At 41.2% G+C, this 23,461-nt stretch overlaps 1 protein-coding gene across 1 annotated transcript in view; it reads right to left on the bottom strand.

Moving 5' to 3' along the window:
- Positions 1-23,461, bottom strand: part of SLIT3 (slit guidance ligand 3) — a 490,596-nt gene that overhangs the window by 109,944 nt on the left and 357,191 nt on the right. Inside the window, exons 15-17 of the mRNA XM_036391775.2 lie at positions 10,368-10,518; positions 9,214-9,288; positions 1,439-1,582 (exon numbers count right to left, since the gene is read on the bottom strand). Coding sequence (XP_036247668.1) covers positions 1,439-1,582; positions 9,214-9,288; positions 10,368-10,518 — 370 coding nt within the window. The remainder of the gene's footprint in view (positions 1-1,438; positions 1,583-9,213; positions 9,289-10,367; positions 10,519-23,461) is intronic.

Below are 23,461 nucleotides of genomic sequence, written 5' to 3'. Positions count from 1 at the left end.
GGTATCAGCCAGCTGGGCATTGAAACGCTGCATCAATGCTACCTGAAAATCACCAGAGAGAGTTTAGATGTGGCTGGGAAACCATTGGCAGCATCATCACAGCCATTGCCTGTTTGAACACTGTCCTGCTTTTGCATCACTGCTCTCTGTGCAGTTACCAGCAGGGGCATCACGGTCTCTGTCATTTTGGGACTGCAGCTGGGGTGAAACTGTGTCAGGAGAGACCCACAGGGCACAGAGAAACACCTTTGCCAGGTCAGGAGCACCAGCTCTAAAATGAACAAGCAGTAAATGGGAGAATAAGGCCCTTAGCAGCAGCAGGAAACCTTTCTCCTGCCCTGTATGGAATGTATCAGGCAGCAGAAGTGCAGGATGGGATAATCTGAATGCCAATATATCCTGTACAGTGATTTCTTGCATTGCAGGAACATACAGCCTTTTAAAAGCTGGACCATGACCCTGAAAAATGCAGCCCCTTTGCAAAAGATTACTATTTTAAAGCTGAAAGAAATTCAATTAATGGATAGCAATATGTGTCCCTCAAGCCAAACCCTTTGGTTTCATATCATGGTTCACCATGCACTGTGTGCCCTTCCTGAAAGAACACTTAGACTCACAAATCCTCATATCATGCTGTGTATATTTAGACTGCTTTATCAGCTGGGGGAAATGTAGGTCAGGTCAGCAGGATAGCTTGAATGTTAAGCATCTTTTTATTAAAAAATGCTGAATTTTGTTTAGGAGCACTGCCACAGGCTGCTTTACAGTATAAAAATTAATTTAATATCTATGGGCAGTATTTTCAAATCCCTTAGTAAAGTGCATACATTAAATTGAAGAACAGATGGCTGTAACCACAAAAAATGTTAATGGAACAGCAAAAGTTCCATATTTGTCATCACAGAACAAAGTCCTTGAAAGGAAACTTGAGTTTCTTTTTACACTTGAGTAAGGACTGTACTAATTGTGTCATGATAGCTTCCAACATAAGTAGTATTTTTTTGCTAATGAAATTGCAGATTTTAATTGTATTTTGATTCCTTGAGTCTATTTCTTGACAGCCCTACCTAGTCAAGTGCTTTCTTTCTACAGCACAGCTCCAATTTGGGTGGAGGAACAGTGGGAGGATGGACAAAGTGATAGGAAACATGTTCCTGAATATCTTGTTTCCAGAGGAAATAACAAAATAATAAAAGCATTAAACGACTGGAAGTGCACAAATTTGACACATGACAGGTTCCCCCATCATGTCAGTGCTGTGAAAATCTGTCCATTTTACAGAAATAGCTCATAAATCTCAAACCAGAGATAGATTGAAAGCCTCAAGGCCGAGCAGCAGCACTGGCTGTGTAATTACAGATATTTTAGCAGCAGGCACTGCTGAGCCTGAGCACTCCCACCCTGCCCAGGGAGGAGCACAGACAGGGCTCTCACTTACAGGGTCTTCAGCCCCGTGAGGCCCCTGAACATCCTGCCATGCACGGCCTCCAGCTGGTTCTCCGTCAGGATCAGCTCCTGCACGCCCGCGGCGCCGTCGAACGCGCCCTCCCGGATCTCCTTGATCTTGTTGTTGCTCAGATTTCTGGAAGGACACACCCAGTGACAGTAAGAAAATCAGGAGTGTTTTATTCCAAATATCACACTGGAGGGAGGGAGATAGGAAGAATTTGTTTGTTTTAGTGGCTGTCTAGAGAGAGCTATCCATCCAGCAAGGAGAGCATCCAGAAATTTAAAGGAATTCCTACTGTTCTTACAAATAGCTCCCTTGCACTCATCAGAACCACAATTATTTCAGCCAAATCAAGATCATTTAAATTAATTCAGTTACCAGATTTTAATACCTCATGTAGTTGTTTCTTATCCATGTCTCTGGAAACAGTAAGTGGGAGTTTCCAGCATCTGATTCATGTCCATGAAGTTATGGACAATGCTTGGGTGTGGGTGCTCATCTGGCAAGAGTCAGTTAATGCTACTGCCATTGAAATGGTGACACAAATTGAAATATGGACCACTTTTAGTCACTGTACCATGTATCTGATACCAACTTTAGTATGTGCACTTAAATAAAAAAACATCACTCAAATGAAACAAGTAACACTTAATTGTCAATTCACAGCCACTGCAATACACAGCATTATTTTCTAAATGTTTACTCTGCCTATACAGTCACAAGATGTTTGCTTATAGATCCATATAAGAAAACTTTGATCTACAAAGTCAAATGAAGTTCTCCTGAAATGCAAAATTAATCTTTTGAATATTTCATATTTGTGAAAACCCCCATGAACAGACAATTTCTGAATGATAAAAGTGCCATCATGCATAAAAATAAATGGCATTTAATTATTTAAAGCATTTATATAGAAGGCCTTAAGCACATTAAAACTTTGAGCCTGAGTCCTTCAAATATCTCCCATGATGTCCTGTATAGATTATGATGAATAATTCTATTTGTTGAGGTCTATGACAGGAAACACTGGTCTTTGTTTTACTATCTACAACAAAAAGGAGAAAGTACAAGATATATTCTTGCTCCCAAGAAGATGCTAAATTCCAACACCATTACTCATGCAGAATACCACATTATTCCAGAGATGATCCCAGTACAGACACAGCATGAGTAATAGTTTCAAAATCCAATTCCAGGTGATATAAAACAAATGACAAGGTATCAGATTAACACCTGGGCTACCCTGCTCAGAAGAGCTGGCAACTTTACTGGGATAAAAGTTGACAGAAGACATGGAAAGAGGACAGCTTGGCCTCAGATAGAAATAATGTGGGTCTTGCTCTTTTCAGAAGTCATCACTTAATAAAATAAAATAAAAAAAAGAGCCTTGGAAATATGTTTCATGTGGGAAACTGGAGTACACTGGTTTATGTCTGCTGAACAACTGTCAGAGAGTGGGGCCTACAGCATGTGGCCCATCACCTCTTGTGCTTTCTTGTGATCAGAAAGAATAGGAGCATGCCAGCAATCAGCCAAAAATAACATAAAAACATCTAGAAATACTTACAGGCAGATTTCTCTTTCCAGAAGTTTAGTGCTTTGTGCTAAGGCTCACATGAAGAGTTTATGTTCAGTGTCAAAGCAAGTCAAGGGAGGATATTCTGACATATGCATTTAATTTTGGGGCTCAGCTATTTCTTCAGTGGAAATGTTTATAGCTCAGCATCTCTTCTGAATGCTGGCATAAATAAATGCTCCCAAAGATGCCCCTCCTGGTAAAGATCATGCCATGATGCATATTTGCACAGAATAAGTAAGTAAATGTTTGTGGTGGGAAGGGAGGGTGAGTTGCTAAAATTGACAAAGACTTTGCAGATTGCAAACTGACCTACAGTTGTAGCTGTAAAGTTTTATTAGTTACTTTTTGCCATATAAAAGATATTTAGGTACATATATTAAAACATGGGGGTAATTTTAATGGTCTATTAGATACTGAAGGCAGAAAAGAGCAAATATTGGAGACAAAAGCTGGGCACCATTTGCAAAGGAATTGGCACTTTATACATGTGCTAACATCTGAATTTTAATTGCTGCCAAAGGACTTCTGCAGATAGGCAACTCTGCTCATTTGAGTTAATAATGCCTGATCTTTTCAGCAAGACAGAATTACCCATAAATATGCCAGCAGCCTCAGAAGAAGCCAATTATAAATACCTTTCCCATGCAAAAGATTTGAAAATCCAACATTATGCTGAAATCAAAGTTGCAAGGCAGAGAAAGGAGAAGCTCTGCAGTAATAAATAGGTTATGCTACAGTCCTGCAATCCTGCCTGAAGTACTGTCAAAGCAGATGTTCTGCCAACCTGGATTTTGTTATTTGTCTTCCTGAGTTGGAGTTTCCCATATCAGAATGCAACAAAAAAAAAAAAGTGGTAGATGACAACATTCAGTCACCAAAAGGAAAAAAAAAAAGTTTCCTCCTAAAGTCTGAACAGCTAGAATAATAAACATGAAGAATTACATACTTTTCAATCTAAGAGTTACCAGGAAAAATAATCAGCTGGTATAAAGCTTAAAAAATGAAAGCACTGTAACCTTTTGCCTGGTCTGCAACTCTGAGACCTCTAACTCCATCCTTCCCAGCTCTAAAAGATTCTTTTATATGTGATCATCACACTTGACAAGGAATTTTTTTATCAGAAAAAAACCTACTGAAATTTTATAGCAAACTCCCACTACAGAAAAGCCCCATCCTCTTGCAACACTGAGCTCCTACCAGGAATTCTTCTTGAAATACTGAAAGACAGTGGAAAAGAAACTGAGTGTTGAGACTCCTATGCCCTCTGGCAGGACCCAAATGGGAGCCAGCCTGACCTCAGCCTGGTAACTCCTGCAGGCTTTTTCCATAAGGACTTCCTGATTTACCCTGGTGATAACATTTAATCCTATTTCCAGACTTTTATTTTGGGCAGGAGGTCAAAATAAATTTTCAGAAAGCCTGGGTCTGCTTTATGGGGGGCTGTGAATAGGAAATGAAGAGCTCAAGAAGCTATCAAGGTGACATTGTTCACACAGCTCACTTTTCAGTCACATTTTATTCACTTTATGGCTGAAGTTTATAATAATATTATTTCTGTTGATCTCATAACTTCAAGAGCAAGCTGGATTCTATTCAGAATTAACAGAAGCATCCACCCTGCTGTACCTGCTGGGGCCATGTCAGCATTGCAGCTCCCCAGTGCTGAGTTACTGACACCCCTTCCCATCTGGAAAACCCCTGAGAGAGATCTGCAGCCTCAAAAGATCTGCTTGGTCTCACCTCCAGCCCTGCACAAAACCAGCCTGTTCTGAGGGGGGTTTCCCTAGAATATCTCTGTCTGCTGGAGATGTGCTTGGAATCCTTAAGCACATGTGAGCAGGAAAATCCCAGCGCTGCTGCATTCCTCTGGAGGATGCTGAGGGGGGTTTACAGCCTTTACCAAGAGTGTGGGTTTGATGGTGTGAGCTGTTCTCAGGAGCTGCATGGCACTGAAAGCCTGAAATGCTACACACAGACAGTGAATTGCACCCTGTGACAGCCCTGCACTCATCCAGCAGAGCAGACTGATGGCCTTGCTGTAAAAACCACACTGAGCCCAAATGGCACGAAGCACAACACAGCCCCATTTCCAGAAAATAAAGTCTGGTTCTGTGTAACAAATGACTGCAACCTCATTTGCCATGGCAAAATTCATGCTTAGGGGAGGGAACAACAGGTAACAGCTGTTTCCAAGGGCACAAACTACTTCTGCCTCCCCAAGAAACCTGATATCCTGGTTTTGAAGCTGACTCCTAGTCCACAAACTTTATCATGATTCAATTTTATTTCACATATAAAATGTTCAGATCCTGGTCTGACACTCCATACAGTTCAATCTAGCAGGAATACTTACAGCCAAATTAAGCCTCCAAAGGCAATTACATGCTGGAGGTGGGTTGGCAGTACCAGCTATTGGCAAGACAGCCTGACATTTCTTATAATAAAAACCATATTATATGTTCACTTCATAACTTTGGCAAGGCTTAACTGAATGAACTGTTAGATGACCCTTTCAGGTTTTGAGGTAAACATTTTTCATTAGTCTTGTTCTCAAGAGAAGAGGTCAGTCCCCTTTCTCCCCCGCAGTGCATCAAGTATGGCAGTTCACCTCTCTATTTTGAATGTGAGCTCATTGCTGAATTTTTTCCCCTGCAGAAACAGCAGCTGGGACCTCAGTGGGAATGGCCACTGATTTCCTGTAGGCACAAGGCAGTGGGCAAGCTCCAGAGATGGCATCTGGGGGCTCCAGCCTCTGCCTGTGGGTCAGTGTCCCATTTCAGCAAGTCTTTCAGGGTCTCTCTGTGCTCCCTGAGTCAGATATCTGGGGGGCTTTGGACATTGAACCTGTCATGGCCAGGGAGCCCCTGCAGGCTCCCACTGCCATGGGAGTCCCCAGGCACTGGAAGGTTTTTTCTCTAATTAACAGCTGAGGCATTGCCAGGGAGTGGTGGGGCTCCCAGTGCTTGATTCATGCTGATTTTGGTGGCTGCTGCAGGAAATTAACTGCTGCCTTCCACAGAAGTCAAAACTTCACCTCTGTGAATGGGGATGCCTCCCCTCTCCCTGTCTGACATGAGACCCTGATGTGTTGAGTGAGATCTCCCACTGGAAACATAATTCCCTGTTGTTTCTGCATTGGAAGCATAATTCCCTGTGAGCAGCAGCAGCTTCCAGCTGCCATGGCTGGAGGGCAGCAGCTCCTGAAGCCCTTTTAGGACCTCCCTTAAAAAAGTCCTGGAGCTGCTCCCACTCCTAAAGAGCTCAGAAATGCATCCTTGTGTTTCTGCTGCACTCCAGGCAGATCCAAAGTGCTCTTTGCTAACCACTGCAAAATACCAGCAGCACAGTCCTTGGAGCCTGAAGTTGGTGGGATGGGGATGGGACTTCAGCCTTCAGAGCCTTCAGCTTTCCCTTTGCACAGGCAAGATCAGGTAAGGCCATGCAGTAAAAACACGATAAAAGCAAAACAGGGGTCACTGCAGAACCCAGTAAATTACTTCTGGACTGGATGAGACCTGTCTAGAAGAATCTATACCAATCTTTTCATTCTACTGTAAAAAGCATTAAGCATAAAGAAAATTAAAATTTAGGTTGTGAAAACCACACTGTGTATATGGGATTTTGCAGCTAATTATTGAAGTTGATTATTTTTTTAAAGGCACATTCAGATATGTTAACCTTTTAAAAACCAGCAGGGTAATCTTAGCTATTTAATTCCTAAGTAAAATGTGGCATCACATTGCATTATGTATCTCTGACCTTTCCTTTTTTATATCAAGAATTCAATTTTGTTTTGCATTAAAATGTATTAAATCCTAGGCTGACAAGTCATACAATGAGGTTCAGTTTAGGAGGACTATGTGCAGACAAATTACAGCACAAGAGCTAATTGCATATTAGAAGTGGGGTTGTTGCAAAGGTGGTCTGACACTTCCCCTTTTTCCCCATCATTTTGACTCTCTCTGGAATTTTGCTGGAGCTTTACCAGCCACAGTGTAACCATGACTCTCTGAAATGAAGTTTATTTTCCAAGTTCCTTGGCATGGATCTGTCACAACTCCTAAACTCAAGTGAAAGACAACCAGAGGAAAAGCATTCAAATACCCTTCAGATATCCATATTACAGATATTCAGATGCATTTTGGAAAAAAAGAGTATTTCAGAGAAAAAATAAAGGAAAAAAAATTATATTATTTTGGCTAATGCCCTGCCACTGCAAAGCTCTGAGCTGTTTTCTTAAGCCTAGGAGGCAATTCAATTTCCAGACAGATTCCTCCACCTGCTGTTTGCCTTTAACACTTAAGCAGACAAGGAATATATGATGAGACAGAGTCAATACTGTCAATCAAATAATAGTTAGGTTTCTGGTCCCCTGTACACACTCAAAAGTGGCGATTGGATCAATGTTCTTCCTCTTTGATTCAGCAGCAATCCCATCTGAGGCACTGCCCACATTTCCCTCCTTGCTGGGGACTTTCATTAGCAGAAGGATTTGGCCTAGTAAAGGCCAAATAATAACTTGGGTGTTTGTTTGCTTGTTTCTTCCTGGTAACCCCTTTTATTTTTTTTCACAAAATGGAAGAAACAGGAAAAAAAAGTCTAATCTGGCTTTTTAGGTATCAGGCCACTGAATAAAGTTGTGGTTGAAATGTTGGTGTCCTCATATGAAAAACCACTGTTTTCAGAAAATCCCTTTAATTAAAATGGAGAAACTTCTTTAGAGCATCAGGCAGAACAAAAGAAACAAAGATTTCATTAAGAGCCTCTGCTTGGAGGCTGCCACTAAACCCCAGCAAGAGACCCTGTGCAGGGTGCAGATTCCTTTTGCCATGAGTTTGACCTCCTCTGATCTCAGCAGCCACCAAGGACAGATAAAAGAATCTTTGGTTTCACAAGAAACAACTCTTAAAAATCCCCCACAATGGTTTCATGCTGGATTTATGCCCAAAATACAGCCCTTGTCGAGGCATCCTTCCCTCTGAGGGATCAATGAGGACAGGAGGGACAGCACTGTACTTCCCTACTGTAACATTTAAATAAAAACAAATTATTCCAATTTTCAAAACATAAATCCTGAAGGTTTGATGAGGACAGATGCTTTCCAGTTTGTGTATACTCTTATATAGCATGCATTTTTCATTCCTGTTTACTATCTACTTGCACAGGGAACAGAGCACTTAACAATGTCAACATCATTTTCTGAGTGTACTGTAGCTACAAATTATTGATCATTCATAAAACATGAGGCAAATGTTTGTGATTAGTTCCCCAAGCCTGATGGGCTGTACTCACACAGATACAGCCCCACCCCAAGCCTGCAGTGCTGCATCTGAAACTCCTGCAGAATTAAAAAGAATCCCACTACAGTTGCCTCCAAAGCCCCTGAGATCTCACAGGGACTCAAATGGCCAGGAAGCTCCAGATGGCAGAAACCACGTGAAACAAATGCAGAACAAATTGCCTGGGTTGGTTGGGTTACCTAAATTAGCTTGATCCAGACAATAAAACCTTACTAAAAGCAAACAGTTAAATGAGACATTAGCAATGGGTCCATAGGGTTAAAACTTTAAATAACTTCAGAAGGATCCATTTTGAAGACTATCAGCAGGTATCTGACATATTATTCTCTTTCCAAAACACTGCTTTTATTAAATATATACAATGCACTGTGCCAGAACTGTCAGCAGAATTATACAGCAATATTTGAATGACTGATCTATATGTTTGCTAATTTATTCTCCTCTCTAAACCAATAATGATCACCAGAAGCTGCCATTGTCCATATCTTGTAATATGATTTTCCTTTGACTATCTGAAACAACCACACCACAGCTGGAGGCACACAATACATTTGAGAGACAAAACCAAAATGCTAAATGTCATAATCATCTCCAACAATAAGCATACAGTGGAATAAACTCTGGGACAGAATTTCTGTCAGTCTCTGAGTGAAAGACTAGGACATGTAGCCTTAAAAGCCCACTGAAATGTCAGCCTAGGGGTCTTCATCTGTCAGTGTGGTTAAACTGTGCCTGTCCATCCAACAGGGAACTCCTTCAGTTTCGTTAAACTCACATCAAAAAAGTGATTTCTACTACTGCACTACATAAATACAAAAACACATCCCTCCCTCCTTCCTTCCAATCCAAGGCTGCCTTTATGGTAACAAGAAACTCAGACTTACATTTTCCTGAGGTTGGGCAATTTCTTGAAGAGTCCAACAGCTTCCAAAACAGAAATATCATTGTCATTGAGACGCCTGAGAGGAGCAAACAGAGAGATATTTAATGCTTCCCAGATGTCTGTAAATACATCCCTGTGACATTCAGGGCTGCCACACAGAGAACCATGACCTTTGTTAAGCAAGGCACTCCCCGCCATCTCCCCCAGACTCCTACAGGTAAAAGAGTTTAGCTTTGAAGGAAAAAGGACATAGAGGAGTATCTACAGTGAAAGCTTAGGATGCCCTAAAGCATGTAATGCCAAAGGACAGTGTCAGAGCCCCTTCATCTCCCAGTGCATGGGAAGAGGAATTATTGAGCTAAGCCACTGCACACAAACCCCCTGTGTGTGACTGAACCTCTGTGGTGCACTCTGCTACACCAGGCACGCAACTGGAGATGGGGCCACGTAACCAAAAGGGTTCTGATTTCAGCTCCTTTTCTATAAAAGTCTGCTGATCTTCAAAATGAATGTGAAGGCCACTGTCTTGGCAGACTTGGGATGTAAAATTCGTTCTCTGATTGCACATAGCTCCATTTTGCAATGCAGAGTCTTTGCTGCATTTCTGGATATCTCTCATATTTTTTCTTGACTTCAGATCAATAATTTTTATCAGGTTTTAAATAGAATAAGTACAATAAATACAACACTAATTCAAAAAAGAAAATTCTGTTCGAATGGGCTACTAATGCAAGAAGAGAACCAGAATCTTCAGTTGCTAAGCAATAAAAATGTTTTCTCATACTCAAATGTCTTGAGGTTACATTAATTTAATAAGACCTGCTCCACCCAAGTAGCAGGCAATGCTGAGATGCAATGAGCTCCCAATCATAGATTCACTCAAATGGTTAAAAACACTTCTTCAATAAAAATGGCCAGGTGCAAAGGCAGAGGACTCCAAAGTAGGCTGGACAGGAAGGACACAGCTTGGGCCTGGCCAGCATTGGAGAAGGACACAGGGCTGGTGCTAAGAAAATGAAATAAAAATAGCTTTCCCATTTTCATACAGGGATAAAAGCAGGAGGTGCCTTTAACCATCTGAGTCGCTTTTACAGCCTTTAAAAATTAGGAAAACCAACAAGTGAGGCTGCAGAGCCGTGTCAGAGGCACACTCACAGGTCAGTGGTGTACTCGGGGAGGTGGGTGGGCAGCCGGGTGAGTTTCTGGTTGGAGCAGTCCACCACTGTCCCCTCACAGCGACACTTCTCGGGACACACAAGGTCCATGAAGCACTTCCCAGTGAATTTACTTCTGTAATCCTCTGAGCCTGCAATAAAAGGAAAATATATTCCAGCAAACAGTTGTTGAGAACTGCAGTGACCAGAGGTACCATGGAATCCATCCTCAGCACTGCCTCCTGTCATCCCCCAGCTCCTGCACACAGTTCTAACACTTGCCAAGGACTTGTGCTCAGCAATTTTTAAAATTACTCCCAAGACTTGTCCCTGGTTTTTCACTCTCCCCTTAACAGAATAATTCCTTGTCTAACAAGCCTACCTGTTAAGGTATTTTCCAGCAAAGTCACTTTTTTCCCATCTGGAATTTAGTCCAGCAACAAGGAAAAGGCATCTCATGAAAGAATTCAAATGACAAAAGACTTTTAAAGATACCATTTGAAAGTCCCAAATGTTCAGACCTCAGCTATTAGAGCTGTTTTTCAGAGCAATCTTTTATTAGACAACCTTGTCAACTTTCCAATAATTAGATATCTTTATTAACTATGTTAAACAAACAGCAAAGGAAAGTAATAGCAGTTTAAATCATTTTCATTTTAATTAAGGAATGGGTAGAGCATACTTAGTGAGAAGCACTCCCTGATGTACCATTACACTGTGATTGCCAGACCTCTTTGACTGGGTTTTTGACCCATTCTAATGAAATGCTTTTCCAATTAGGCTCAGTGAACTAATCTGTCCTTTTCAGGTTTGGTTTTTCTCGTTTAATAGCAGCAGGTTGGAAACTCGATCTCAGTGTTTCAAGGAACCTGGAGGATTAATAAATGTGTGTGTAAGCAAAGTGCTGCCAAACCCCCACCATGCAATTCCTGCCCACTCACTTCGTATTTCATAATGGAAGCACCAGAACCATTGCAGGAGCCCTGTGCAAGGCCCAGGGATTGTAATTACCAAGAAGCATTTTTCAAGGTTTCCAAATTTTTAAAAGTCAATTACAAGGCTTTCTCAGAGAGAGGAACTGAACAAATGTTTTAAGAACCCAAAAACATCAACAAAAACTTAAGCCCAACCTGAAATTTGCTTATGGAGCCTTGCTGACATTCATCACCTGCTTCCCCTTCCTGACTGATAAATACACCAGTGCCCAGTTTATGACCATGTACTATTTTCTGAGAGAAAAATGACATTTCCTAAATCCACTATTATTTTAATTTATGTTATGCATTATGTCCACAGGGTGATGCACTGAAAAAAAGCAATTCTAGAGGCAATCCAACACTCCGATCCCACAGACACACTTTGGTTTAGTTTTGTAATTCCAAGTTGGATTATGGGAACATTGACGTACAGATTTGTACCTTGCTACTTCAGTGGTGCTAAATTCTTTACTAGTTTTTGTGCTTATTATAAATTATACATCTAAAGTGCAACTTCCCTGACAGAACAGCACTTAAAGTATTAGGACCAGTGGGCATTTTAAAGCATTATAAAAATACAGTCTAACAGTTTACCCACACCATTATCATTTAAACACTTATCCTTTTAAAAAAAATCGAACATTTTATTTCCAGTCCTAGACATTCCAAGCTGGGTAGCCAGAATGTTTAGTTGTTTATGATTCCTTAGAAACAATACCAAAGACAAACAGTTATCAGAACCGGAGTTTATTAAAATTGCTACAATTACAGTACACATTGAATAACCCACCAACAATCAGTGATCAGAAAGTGTCTTGGAAATCTCCAACTTAACCCTTGAAGAAGCACTACTAAGTTTCCTAGTAAAAGCTTTTGTTGAAAAAAATAATCACAAACAATGTAAAAAGTTTCATAGGGTAAACATTTATTAAGCAAAATTTTTAGTCTGCTGATGGATACAAGATTCACCTTCCTATAGGGAAAAGGGATGGGAGAGTGGAATTCCTTATGAAGGAGAAAAAGCAGTGTATAACACTGGAGGGTGAAAAATACATGTTTGGTTTTCTCTCAAGCTTTCTGGCTGAACAAATACAGAATTTTATCACACTTTGACTTCTTTGACGTGGCACCCATCCTCCTGCTGGTGAGGCACACAACCTTCCACACTGCAGCAGCTCTCAGAAGCTGATGCTGCCTGGGCATCTGTACCACCACTGAAACAGGGGAAAGGCCTCAGCTCAGCAGGAGAGGAAGGGAGCAAACATGAAGGTGAACATCACCTTCACACTTTTTGTTCCTTCTCTCCCTTTCTATTTTTTTTTTCATTTTTCTTTTTGAGTTTAAACAAGAGTTACTCAGGTAATCACTGAGTCAAAAGTAATCAACACCCTGTATGTGCTCAGCCAGTACTCAGCCATCTCTTAGCCTGAGAGACAGCAGGAATCACCTGCCAAAGACTTGATAAAATTTACTGTTTGACCTGAGCCTTGAGATCACTTGGACAGGTGGCTGCTCTATTAAGATATTCCCATCTGGGATAGCAATGTGAAATGCAGCCATCTGCTTGCAGAGCTGTTTAAGCACATATATCCATTCCTCCTGACTGCCAGGCTCTGAGAGAACACAACAGGACTCAGGAAACACAGCTCACCACCACAGGCATGGAATACTCCTTGTGCACTATAAAATCATCCGTGGAAAGCCACAGAAAAGAGATGCAGGACAGAACATGACCCAACAGTCCCTAGCAACTCCCCAAATGAGGAAGAATTAAAGCTTGCTGTAAAACAAGTAGCCAAGGCAACAGCAAGGCCCGTGTGTAACTGAGGGCAGTTGTAGTTATTTGATTTGTTAGTTACTCTGATAACATTTTTATTTCACAACCAATGTGACACTTCTATCAGGTACTGTGATTTCTTCTTATCATAAAACAAACACACCATGGCATTCTACAGAACAGCAGCACTGAGATAAAGAAACACCACATTTCCAAGTGCTCAAACATTCTGTGTGCCTTTCTGATACCCACATGGAGAATCAGGCAACAGAGAGAAATACCTTTTTGTTCTACTCTTCTTTTAAAGCGTTGTTTAGAAAACCTGATTTCAGTTTTAAAAACTTAGCCTTGTCCAAAGGACTTAAAAGGAGTTCTGGAGGATCTGTTCTGCTACAAATCAGGCTGTCTCAAAAGTGACCTGACCCATTCATTCCAGAAAATGATCCAGCTGCCTCAAATTTGGCACCAAAAGTATGACCATTGAGATCAGATTGTCTAAAACTCGAATGAAAGACCCAGGAATCTCAAAAGTTCTTCATACAGCCACGAGATCACAATTCTCATAGGGAATAAAAAAGAAGTGCATTTTTTGGTCATAATTTCACATTGCTATTGTTAATTTTTATCAGTAACTACAGATAAAATCTAAGAATCCTGCATGTCCTTCTTTTGACAGCTCCACAATAGAGATGTGACAAATTTGCAAGACAAGGAAATATTTCAATGTAAGAAAACTTCTGTATGAGACTCTCAAAGTCCTTTATGAATAGGTGTCATTATCTCTGTATAGGGGGGAGTTACGCAGAACTATTTTGAAGATCTTTTCTAAGCTGTCCAAGCTAAAATGGCCCATTTGGCTTTGCTGACTCAGCTTTGCCCTCTGGAATTATTGGATAGTGATGCTCCCAAACAGGCCATGTTAGCCATGTCATTTTCAAGTGAAGAAAACAATGCTTTGCAGACTCTTATGAAGGGGTTTTTTGCATTATATTTGTTCACAATGCAATGCCAACACATTAAGAGCAGGTCCAAAGTTACACTGAGTGGCAGGTGTCTCGTTGCAGAAATGGCATCCAAAGTGTACCTCAAGCAGAGGGATTCACTGGACAGTTCAAACAGACAGATGCAGCTTACATTATGCACAAGGTAAGGAGACAAAAGTGGTTTTTAATCTCTGTAGGTATAGCTGGAATCACCCTTGAACATTATCAACCAGCGGAACGCCTGACTCCTTCATTGTGAGAGCAGTTAAACAGATTAATTACTTAGAAATACTTAGAAATGCAGTAATTCTAATGACTTAGAAATGGTTATTCTGCATGCAAGCCCTGTGGAAAGTCTGTGCAAACATCTCTGTGGCTCCCTGGGAGCCTGGTTAGCAACACTCCACCAGTTCCACTGTGCCGAGAGGGAAAGGGAATGGGAATCTCTCACCTTTTGATGCTTCTGCCCCAGCAGAAGTATCCAGGCATGCCATGCTGCAGGGAGTATGCAGCCTTCCATGGTGCTTGACAGAACCATGTTCCATTTGTATTGTTCTACCACATGGTTAGATCAAGCACAAAGGAAAACCCCATGGACAGCCAGAGTCAGAGTTAGGCAGCGCCAGAGAGAGAGGAGCGTTCAGAGGAAGCAGCATGGAGAAGCACAAGCTGAAGGTTCACGGAGAGCTGCTCTCCACTCCACCCATGCAAAAAGGTGCTGGATACAAGAGGTCATCCTTTATGCTACTGCAGGAACACCCTGGAGCACAATTGGGGTTAGTGAACACGAACAGAGCCCGGGCGAGTTCAGAGACAGAGCTGGCACGACAGAAAACACGACCAGAGGAGTGCTCACTGCTCCTTCCAGAGAGCACCTGCAGCTCCCACAACACACTGAGTGCCCAATCTGCCCTGCTTTTTATTACTTACTCTCTCCTGGTGTCTCCTTTCAGTAAAAATGCCATTTAGGTTTGCTGCATTTATTTAAATGCAACTGTAGAAATACCGCAGCCCATGCTAATAACAGCAGATTCTGAGCTGATGGCCAAGCTCTGGCCTTAAATGCTCCCCGAGTGCCCTTTGAGCCTGATTTCAGCTCCCAGAGGCCCCTCATGCTGGTGGCACTTACACTGACGATCTGGAATTGCCACTGCTTTTCTTTTCTTCTTTTTTTGGTTTCCTCTGCACTTTCCAGCAGAGTAGAACACACATGTTACTGCAGACACAGACAGCATTTTGTTATTCTGTCTCTGAGCACATTTGTTGGGTTTTGTACATCACTCTCTGATGGAAGCTGAGCGTTCTCTATTTCTGACATCCTGAATTATTTCAAACAGCTTTGCTCTTGTAACTCATTCCTGCAACCCTGACATATAAAGCAGAACATTCAGTTCAGGTTTGACTGCTCCCACTGGAATAAAGCTCTCCCTGGCTCCACTGTCTGCAGAGCTGTGCCAGTGGACAATGATTTTGAAAGTCACATCTCAAATGCTTACAGGACTTCCAGATGAGAGAGAGAGAGGCTGTCCTCTGCAACTGCTCAGAGTTCTGCTGGACTTCAGGGAAGGTCAGTGCTGGTGCTTTTAAATACAAATCACTTTCCTTAGTAAGGGGTTTGCCCAAAGAACAAAGTCAGCACCAAGCAGATTATTCATTACCGACATGGAGAACAAGGCAAGTGCTTGAGCAGAGATGACAGATAATACAGCAGGGGTCTGTGCTTCCCCACTTTGCCATGACCCAGCTCTGCTGTGCAGAAAAGCCATCACTGAGTTACTTGGGAACTTCAGGAAATAAATCAGCACAGTGTTAACTTAGCCACTCCACACTGTGGGTTTGGTTCAGCAAGGAAAGTAAGGTAATTTGATTTTTCAGTCTAAGAAATAAACTGACATAAACTGAAGCAGTTTTTTAGGGGAACCTAACACAAATCTCCAATCTTCACAAGCTGCCAAACTAGCCAGAGTCTGAATTGATAAAAACATTAGATTATTAATTTTCTTCTGTGACTCATGCAATGTGGCACAAAACCACATTAATTTTCTCACCCGATTAATTCAAAATATGCATAACCCTGGAATCCACACCTCATTTACTTAGAAATTATATCTATAACTAGCATTCCTGCCAATAATTTTGTATGGCTCCAGTGAAGAAGGATGTAGAATCCTATATCCTTATTCCTACACTGCTTTAATAAAGCAGAAATACTGGCCTGGGCTCTTCAAACAAATGAATCCACAGTACTCTGTTAAACAATGACAAGTAACAGTTCATATCTTCCAAAGACTTTTATATTATACACAGATTTACAGTATTAAGTGGGATATCTGTAATAAACTCAGTCATTTCAGTGTCAATGAACTCTTTCAGTCCTACTAGAATCAAATGCAGTCTGAGCTCTGCAAACACCCTCCTGAGAAACCTCATGAGAATATTCTGAACAAGTCTCTATTCCTTTGCTGCACTAATTAAACACCACTTACAATAACTGCCTAAACTAATCATCAACTGCGATGAATGAGAGGTACCAGCACACAAAGAAATCTGTTAAAATCCTAATTTATGTCCCTAGAATACAGGAGAGCAGAAATACCAGGAAAGCACACTATTTTATAAATTACATTTAAATAAATTCCATAAGCCTTTTGGATGTACATAAGATCATCCTGCATAAATGTCTGCAAAAAAGAAGTTGAAAAGTGAAATACATCTCCAGCTATGTGCCAGCTTCCATGAAAACCCCTCCCTTTAGATACTTTACACACAAGCAGCATTGTTTGGTTTGCTCTTGGTGTTCATTCACTTCTTGTAATCCACATTCTGTTGATCAGTCACCGAACCTGCAGTTTGTAAAGAATTTATACACAGGACCCTATTTTTAACTGTCCCATCAGGCTGCAACACCCAGGGGAGCTGCAGTCTCACAACAGTCAGATGAAATATTTGCTGTCCAGCTGCAGCACCAACACCCTTGCACTGGTTTTTAGCTGATGAGTTCTTTTCATGGCAGCACCTCCCCAGTTATTTTCTGTATCCCACTCAAGTGACCACCACACACACAAAAAGTGCTGCCTTGGCATCCCTGGTGATGCTCAGCTTAACCTCAGCACATGGAATGGCAATGTCAGAGGAGAGCAAACTTTGTCCCAGTGTAATTTCTGAGGTTAAAAGAGCCATCAATCACTCAGCTTTCTGACATGGCTCATTGTCACAGACACATTTTATGAAAAATCCTTTCCTTAGGATTTTCCTCCTGAGAAGCTGAGAGGCCTCAGAAATGATATGTAAGCAATGGTTATCTGCTGCTGTGGAATGCAACAGGTGCATCTGTGATTGGTCTCATGTGGTTGTTTTTAATTAATGGCCAATCACAGTCCAGCTGTCTCAGACTCTCTGGTCAGTCACAAGATTTTATTATCATTCCATTTTCCTTTCCTTTCCTTGCTAACCTTCTGATGAAATTCTTTTTCTCTATTCTTTTAGTATAGTCTTACGAAATAATTTTCTTTTAATATAATATATATCATAAAACAATAAATCAGCCTTCTGAAACATGGAGTCAAGATTCCTGTCTCTTCCCTCATCCTGGGACCCCTGTGAACACCACCACAATTAATTAAGAGGACAATTCAGATCTCAAGGGAGGAATCTGCACAGCCCTGCACTCTGCCTACATGGGGAATCCAGGATAACTGTGATATTTGGATACCTGTGGATGCATCTGTGACTCAAGAGTCATCCCTCTCTCTTCCCAGTGCCTCCACTGTAATTGCAAATAAGGATGGTGGGTAACAAAGCTGTTCAGATATTTTGCTTTTTTGAAGACTACTTCAACTCAAAAATAAAATGAGGCAGAGCCTAAAATAAACTTCCTAACTGAAACACGTCAGTTCACTTTCTTATTAAGAACCAGACTCTCTGCCAAACAGACCCACCTGGTTTATGTGAAGCTTGTGCTTCCTTGAGTGAAATGTTTTCCATTCTTTCCCCCACTGCAGAGCCAGAACCCTTCCCCATCGTGCTCTGCACAGGCTAATGGAGCCTCAGAGTAACTGACTCAAATTTCAACACAAAGATCTGAACTGCTGTCAAAGATGCACAGAAAAGGGAGTTCTATAATCAGTACAGTCAAATCAATTTAACAACAGCAACACTTGCACAGTACAAGGGAACCCAGCTCCATTACTATTAGTCATAGCAGTTGTGTTGTGTTCTCTAATGACTTCAGCTTCAGGAAGAATCCATGCAAACCAAAGCCCAAATATACTCAGTTTCAGTGTACCATGAAAAATTCATATTCCTAATTACAAGTTCAGTGTAGCATCTAATCTGCAGGTGATTTACTGGTGTTAAACAACCTTCCATTCAGATAAGAATAATTCTTATGCACCACAAACATATCTTCAGTTTTGGTATATTCAGAGGGTTTCTGAAGGTAGTTCTGCTGAGTCTTTGTGTCTTTCAGGGAGAAAAAAAGGATACAACACACAGAATTTAACTGAATAAAACCAAAACATACAAAAAACCCCCAAACCAAACCAAACCAAACCATAGAGAAATCTGAATGCAGTTTCTCAAATCATAACCAGTGTTTTCTATCCCTTTCCCTCACAGCAGTGCAAAGACATGGTGAGAAAAGTGCTGGAGCTTGGCCTCAGACGAGATTTCCCCCCAACATGAGCAGTTCTGGAGCATCCAGGGCAAACCCAGAGGCTCTCAGGGCTTGGGGCTTGCTCAGGAGCTGCTGGAGCCCCAAAATCCTGGCCAGGATCATCACAGCCCCAAAAATATGTCCCTGCAGCACTGCAACAAGGCAGTGGAGCAGGTGGAGACCTGTGCTTTCCCTCAAGCAGAAAGTGCTGAGGGCAGGAGCATGAGCCCATGGTCTGTAAATGACTATTTACTTATTAAAAATGAAAGGAATTTGCAAAGTTGTCATCAGAGTGATGGGCAAATTACAGGAACAACTGCAGAGTGTTTCAATCAGATAAATTATGTAAGATCTGAGTTAAATTCACCTGCCTTTCATGACTTTTAAACACTGGTAGAGGAATAGCAACGCATTGCAGCTTTCAGTTTGAGAGCTCAAGACTCTTAAATGTGTTTACACATCACTAGGAGCAGAGCAGGGGATAACCCAAGGAGTCCAAGGGACAATAATGTGTGAATGGCCACAGACAAAGAGTCCTGACATGCAGCCTGTGCTCCCCTGACTCCAGCCATGGCAGTTCTGTGCTTCTAAATGTGCAACAACGCAGAGAAGAGAGGAGGAGATTTGAGGTGATTACAAGAAACAGCAAGTCTGTTCCAAAGCAGACAGGTAACCTGAGGAAGGTGAGTGTGTGTGTGAAGACAGAGACGGGAAAAGAACATAAAGAATTAGGAGAAAAGCTGCAATTAGTGAGGTTTCATCAAATGCTTTGAAAATTATGAGTGAACAAAAAGCAGCTACATTGCCATGCAATAATTGTGAAAAATGACACTAGCCCTAAATATGCCATTTTTGGACCCAAATGTACCCCAAAAGGCTGCCTTTGCTTTGGGTTGGGTTAAGAAGAAGTAGTGTCCAAAAAGGAGAGAATAATGCTGACAGATGGTTCATTTTCCTCCTCCTGCTCTCCCCTGTCCTTTTGATTGTATAGCACTGTCTGGAACTGAAGCAACTAATTAAAGGCAGTTAGACACAATGTATGCAGGAGGAAGCAATGAGACAGGCTCACTTCAGAGTATTTCCAATAGCAATCTTCTTGATAAAAGTCTTATTTCTAAGAATTAGAAGATAAAGAGCTTTTGTGATGTGATGTTTGTAGAAACACATTGCTTTGATCATTATCAGAGATAGTTTGTGTCAGTACAGCAGGTGGAACTTTCATCGCTTTTGAAATGCACAATATACTGAAAAATGCAAACATATCACAGGGAGAAATAGATATACAGCTGAATGCAAAGGCAATTCTTTCCAAAAGCTATTTCATACACAGTGTCACACAGCAATCAAGGAACCTGCCAAGTCTTGAAGTGACAATAAGCTACCACAGAGACAACACAATCTGCTCATGGATTCATTTCCCTTACTCCTAAAGCCCAGTGCTGCCTTAGAAAACAAAACTGCTCTGTAGTGAACTTAATCAAATGCTTCTGGGCAGGATATTTGTGCTGATCTTTTCCCCCCTTATTCACATTAAGAATGGGAGCCTCCAGTGACCTCAGGCTGCCAAGCACCATTGGATCCTTAGGTGGTCAGAGTGGGCAGATGTAGCCAAAAAGAAAACGATCATCAGAATTTCACTGTTGCCACTAAAAATGACAGTATTTCCCTTTTCTAAACAGAAGAGAGGGAGAATTAGACACAGCCTGTACTTATGATTTTTCTTTCAAGAAAACATCTCTGATTTTTTAGTCTAAGATTGTATAGCTGTGGGGACACAGTTGGGCAAGGGGGAGATTTGTTATTATTGTGGTGCATTGCATCAAATGGAAAGCTAAAAAATCACAGAAAATACTATCTATTGCAATCTGAAGTTTAAACATATTTGATGGTATATTCAAAAGCTTTGCCTGTCTCACAGCCCTGGGCAAAAATATGTCCTGTTCCCTGCTGTTCCTTCATTTCATGCTATAATGCTTCCAATTCTCTTTTTAAAAAGAATTATGTACATTATCTACCTGTTGCACAGAAGCTCCTTCCTATGGCCACTCATAACCTTTGCAGATGTTGCTCCATTGTCATCAGTAAAAGCTCGAGTCATTAGGTTCTGTGGGGAAATAGCATCTGCAAAAAGTGCCTCAATTGAAAGAACTGGTCGATTGAGAAAAGAAAGTGAGTACTTCAGGCAGGATGCTATTGAACCTATATAGTGGGGACCTGCAATGAAAACTGAAGGAAAGAGTGTGCAGAATGAAGTTTTGTAGATCTGTCTTCACAGTTTCATTTAATTATCAAATACAGTTCTACTTAGCCCATCTGCTTCTGTGTCCTCTTGACATTTCCTTCTTGATGCTCCTCTGCCACTTCAGACTGATGAAACTTCAAACATCTCAGCTTTTCTCCCCTGTTCCTGCTAACCACTCCTCTCTTCTGTTCTTAGAGAAAAAGCACTTCCCTTTCTTCCCTTAATTTACTGAACAGTCACATTTTTTCTTTCTCATAAAAGGTCCTTTCTGACAGTTCCCTTTATGATCACAGAATCATGGCATAGTTTGGGTTGGAAGGGACCTTAAAGATCATCCAGTCCCACCCCCTGTCATGGGCAGGGATACCTTCCACCATCCCAGGCTGCTCCAAGCCCCATCCAGCCTGGCCTGGGACACTGCCAGGGATCCAGGGGCAGCCACAGCCCAAATCCAAATCAACCATCTTACAGTTTAAAGCCATTCCCCCTTTCCTGTCACTACGTGCCCTTGTCAAAAGGAATGTGGAGGACACACAGACTTCAGGACAACCTCAGAATTTTATGACTTTAAAAACTGTCCTTTCCCTGATTTTAAAGTATTAAGCTCTCCTAGGCTTAACTACTCCTGGGTGCAATCCTGACACTGCTTGAGTAGCTCTGCTCCCACAGAGCCCAAACTTTCTGTGCATCCTCATCTCTTCTCAAATGTAAAAGACTGTGTGAGGATAAAACCCCTCACATTCCCTGTGTTTTCCCCTCAAAAAACGACTTTCTGACCATTGACACATACTAGATATATTACATAAACTACATGAAATAGAAGGATCCTGAAAAAAGAACCATTTGAGAAAGAAATGAACATTTACAAAAGAATTTAAATGGAAAATTGTTTTCTCATACACTGAGCAGGAGATGTAAAAACTAGAACAGAGAATTCCAAAGACAGCGAGGACATTGACAAGTTACTAAGCCTTGCCATCCCAGTGGGATTGTGTCATCCCTGGATGACACAAAGCACTGCCCAATGCTCTAAAAGAAGATTCATACCTCATGGACATTTCTGCAGAGAGACGTGCTGTGTTAGATCCTGGGATGAAACATATTCCTCAAAATGAAAACATGGAAAATTCCTGCTAAATGCCAAGCTTGAAGCAGCCATGATTCAAAGGGACAAGTTGAGCAGAACAGGTGCCAAGGATGTCTGTTCCCTGGATTGATTTACAAGCTAAGATTTTCTAAACCATTAGATGTTCCCTGTCTCGTGAGCAGACAGCAAGTCGAGTTCAATGTATCTCATCACCATCTGGAAACTCTACAGGCAAGGATCTCTTCTCTATTGAGCTTTTGAACAGCATTAGTTTTCATCCAGCTGAAATCTTTGTTCTGAAGCTGCTCAATCCCTGCTCTCCTCCTTCATAAGTCAGGTTTATGCTTTTTCCATGTGGTTTTGATATAGATGTAGAGCTGGAGACCCAGGGAAAAACAGCCTAATGCCTCACGGAAAGGACCCCCAAGAAAAGAACTCACACAAAATATTATTCTCAGCATCAGCAGGTACTGAGTTCTGCACTTCTTAGCTATGACCTCTCCTAAATGGTGTCAGCTGGTGTTTGCCTTCTCCAATCTCCTGTACCTTTGCTCAAAGCATGCATGCACACACATAACATTAATTCCTCTAGCCCATTAATAAAAGCAGAAGAAAATAACAATGGCAAATTGGGTACAGGTTTATACAGATCTGTTTCTGCAGGCTGCTTTCCTGACTAAGTTATATTTATGCATTTTCATTTCCAGTTTATTTAAATATGAATATTACTGGCTAATTGCACTGTTACTATGATGGACACAATCCAAAAAACCTAGATAAAATATGTCATAATTTCAGGCCTGATTATAAATGTTGTGACTTGAGTCACAAGGGATTGAAGACCTTAACAAGCCTGCCCAAGAGAAGCTGACTGCAAATGAAGTTATCTTTATTTTCTTTCCCCCATAAAGGGAAGGTTTAGCTCGGCATGTTGCTCACAGTGATGCACAAAGCACAACGGCTTGTTTTGGGCTGCTGCCACTCAGCTTCATGCTGCATCCCCATCTACAGCCATTCATCTTTTACCACCAGGAACACAATTAATCATGTTGCTTTTCAGAGGAAAAAAAGAAAAATCATAGTAATTTTCATAGAAAACACCGCAAGGTACTCCATCAATAACAGTCATTTTTCTCCTCAGTACACACTAATAGATTTGCTTACCAAAACCTGCTTGTCTTTACAGTATACAAAAATGCAGTAATCCAAAATAGATATCACCAATATAACCAGTAGGAAAAACACATGAAGAAGCAGTCATTGCTTAGTTGTGCTGTGTAAGGCAAGAAATATTCTTTTACTGACAGCTGAACCATAAATAAAGAACAGATAGGATTAAGAAAAAGCTGTTTATGTTACTTTGGAGGTTAATTTC

The sequence above is a fragment of the Molothrus ater genome, chromosome 15, assembly GCF_012460135.2.
Source record: "Molothrus ater isolate BHLD 08-10-18 breed brown headed cowbird chromosome 15, BPBGC_Mater_1.1, whole genome shotgun sequence".
In the NCBI taxonomy this organism is placed as follows: Eukaryota; Metazoa; Chordata; class Aves; order Passeriformes; family Icteridae; genus Molothrus; species Molothrus ater.
The sequence above is the reverse complement of the archived record's forward strand: the minus strand, read 5'-3'. Positions and strand labels throughout refer to the sequence as shown.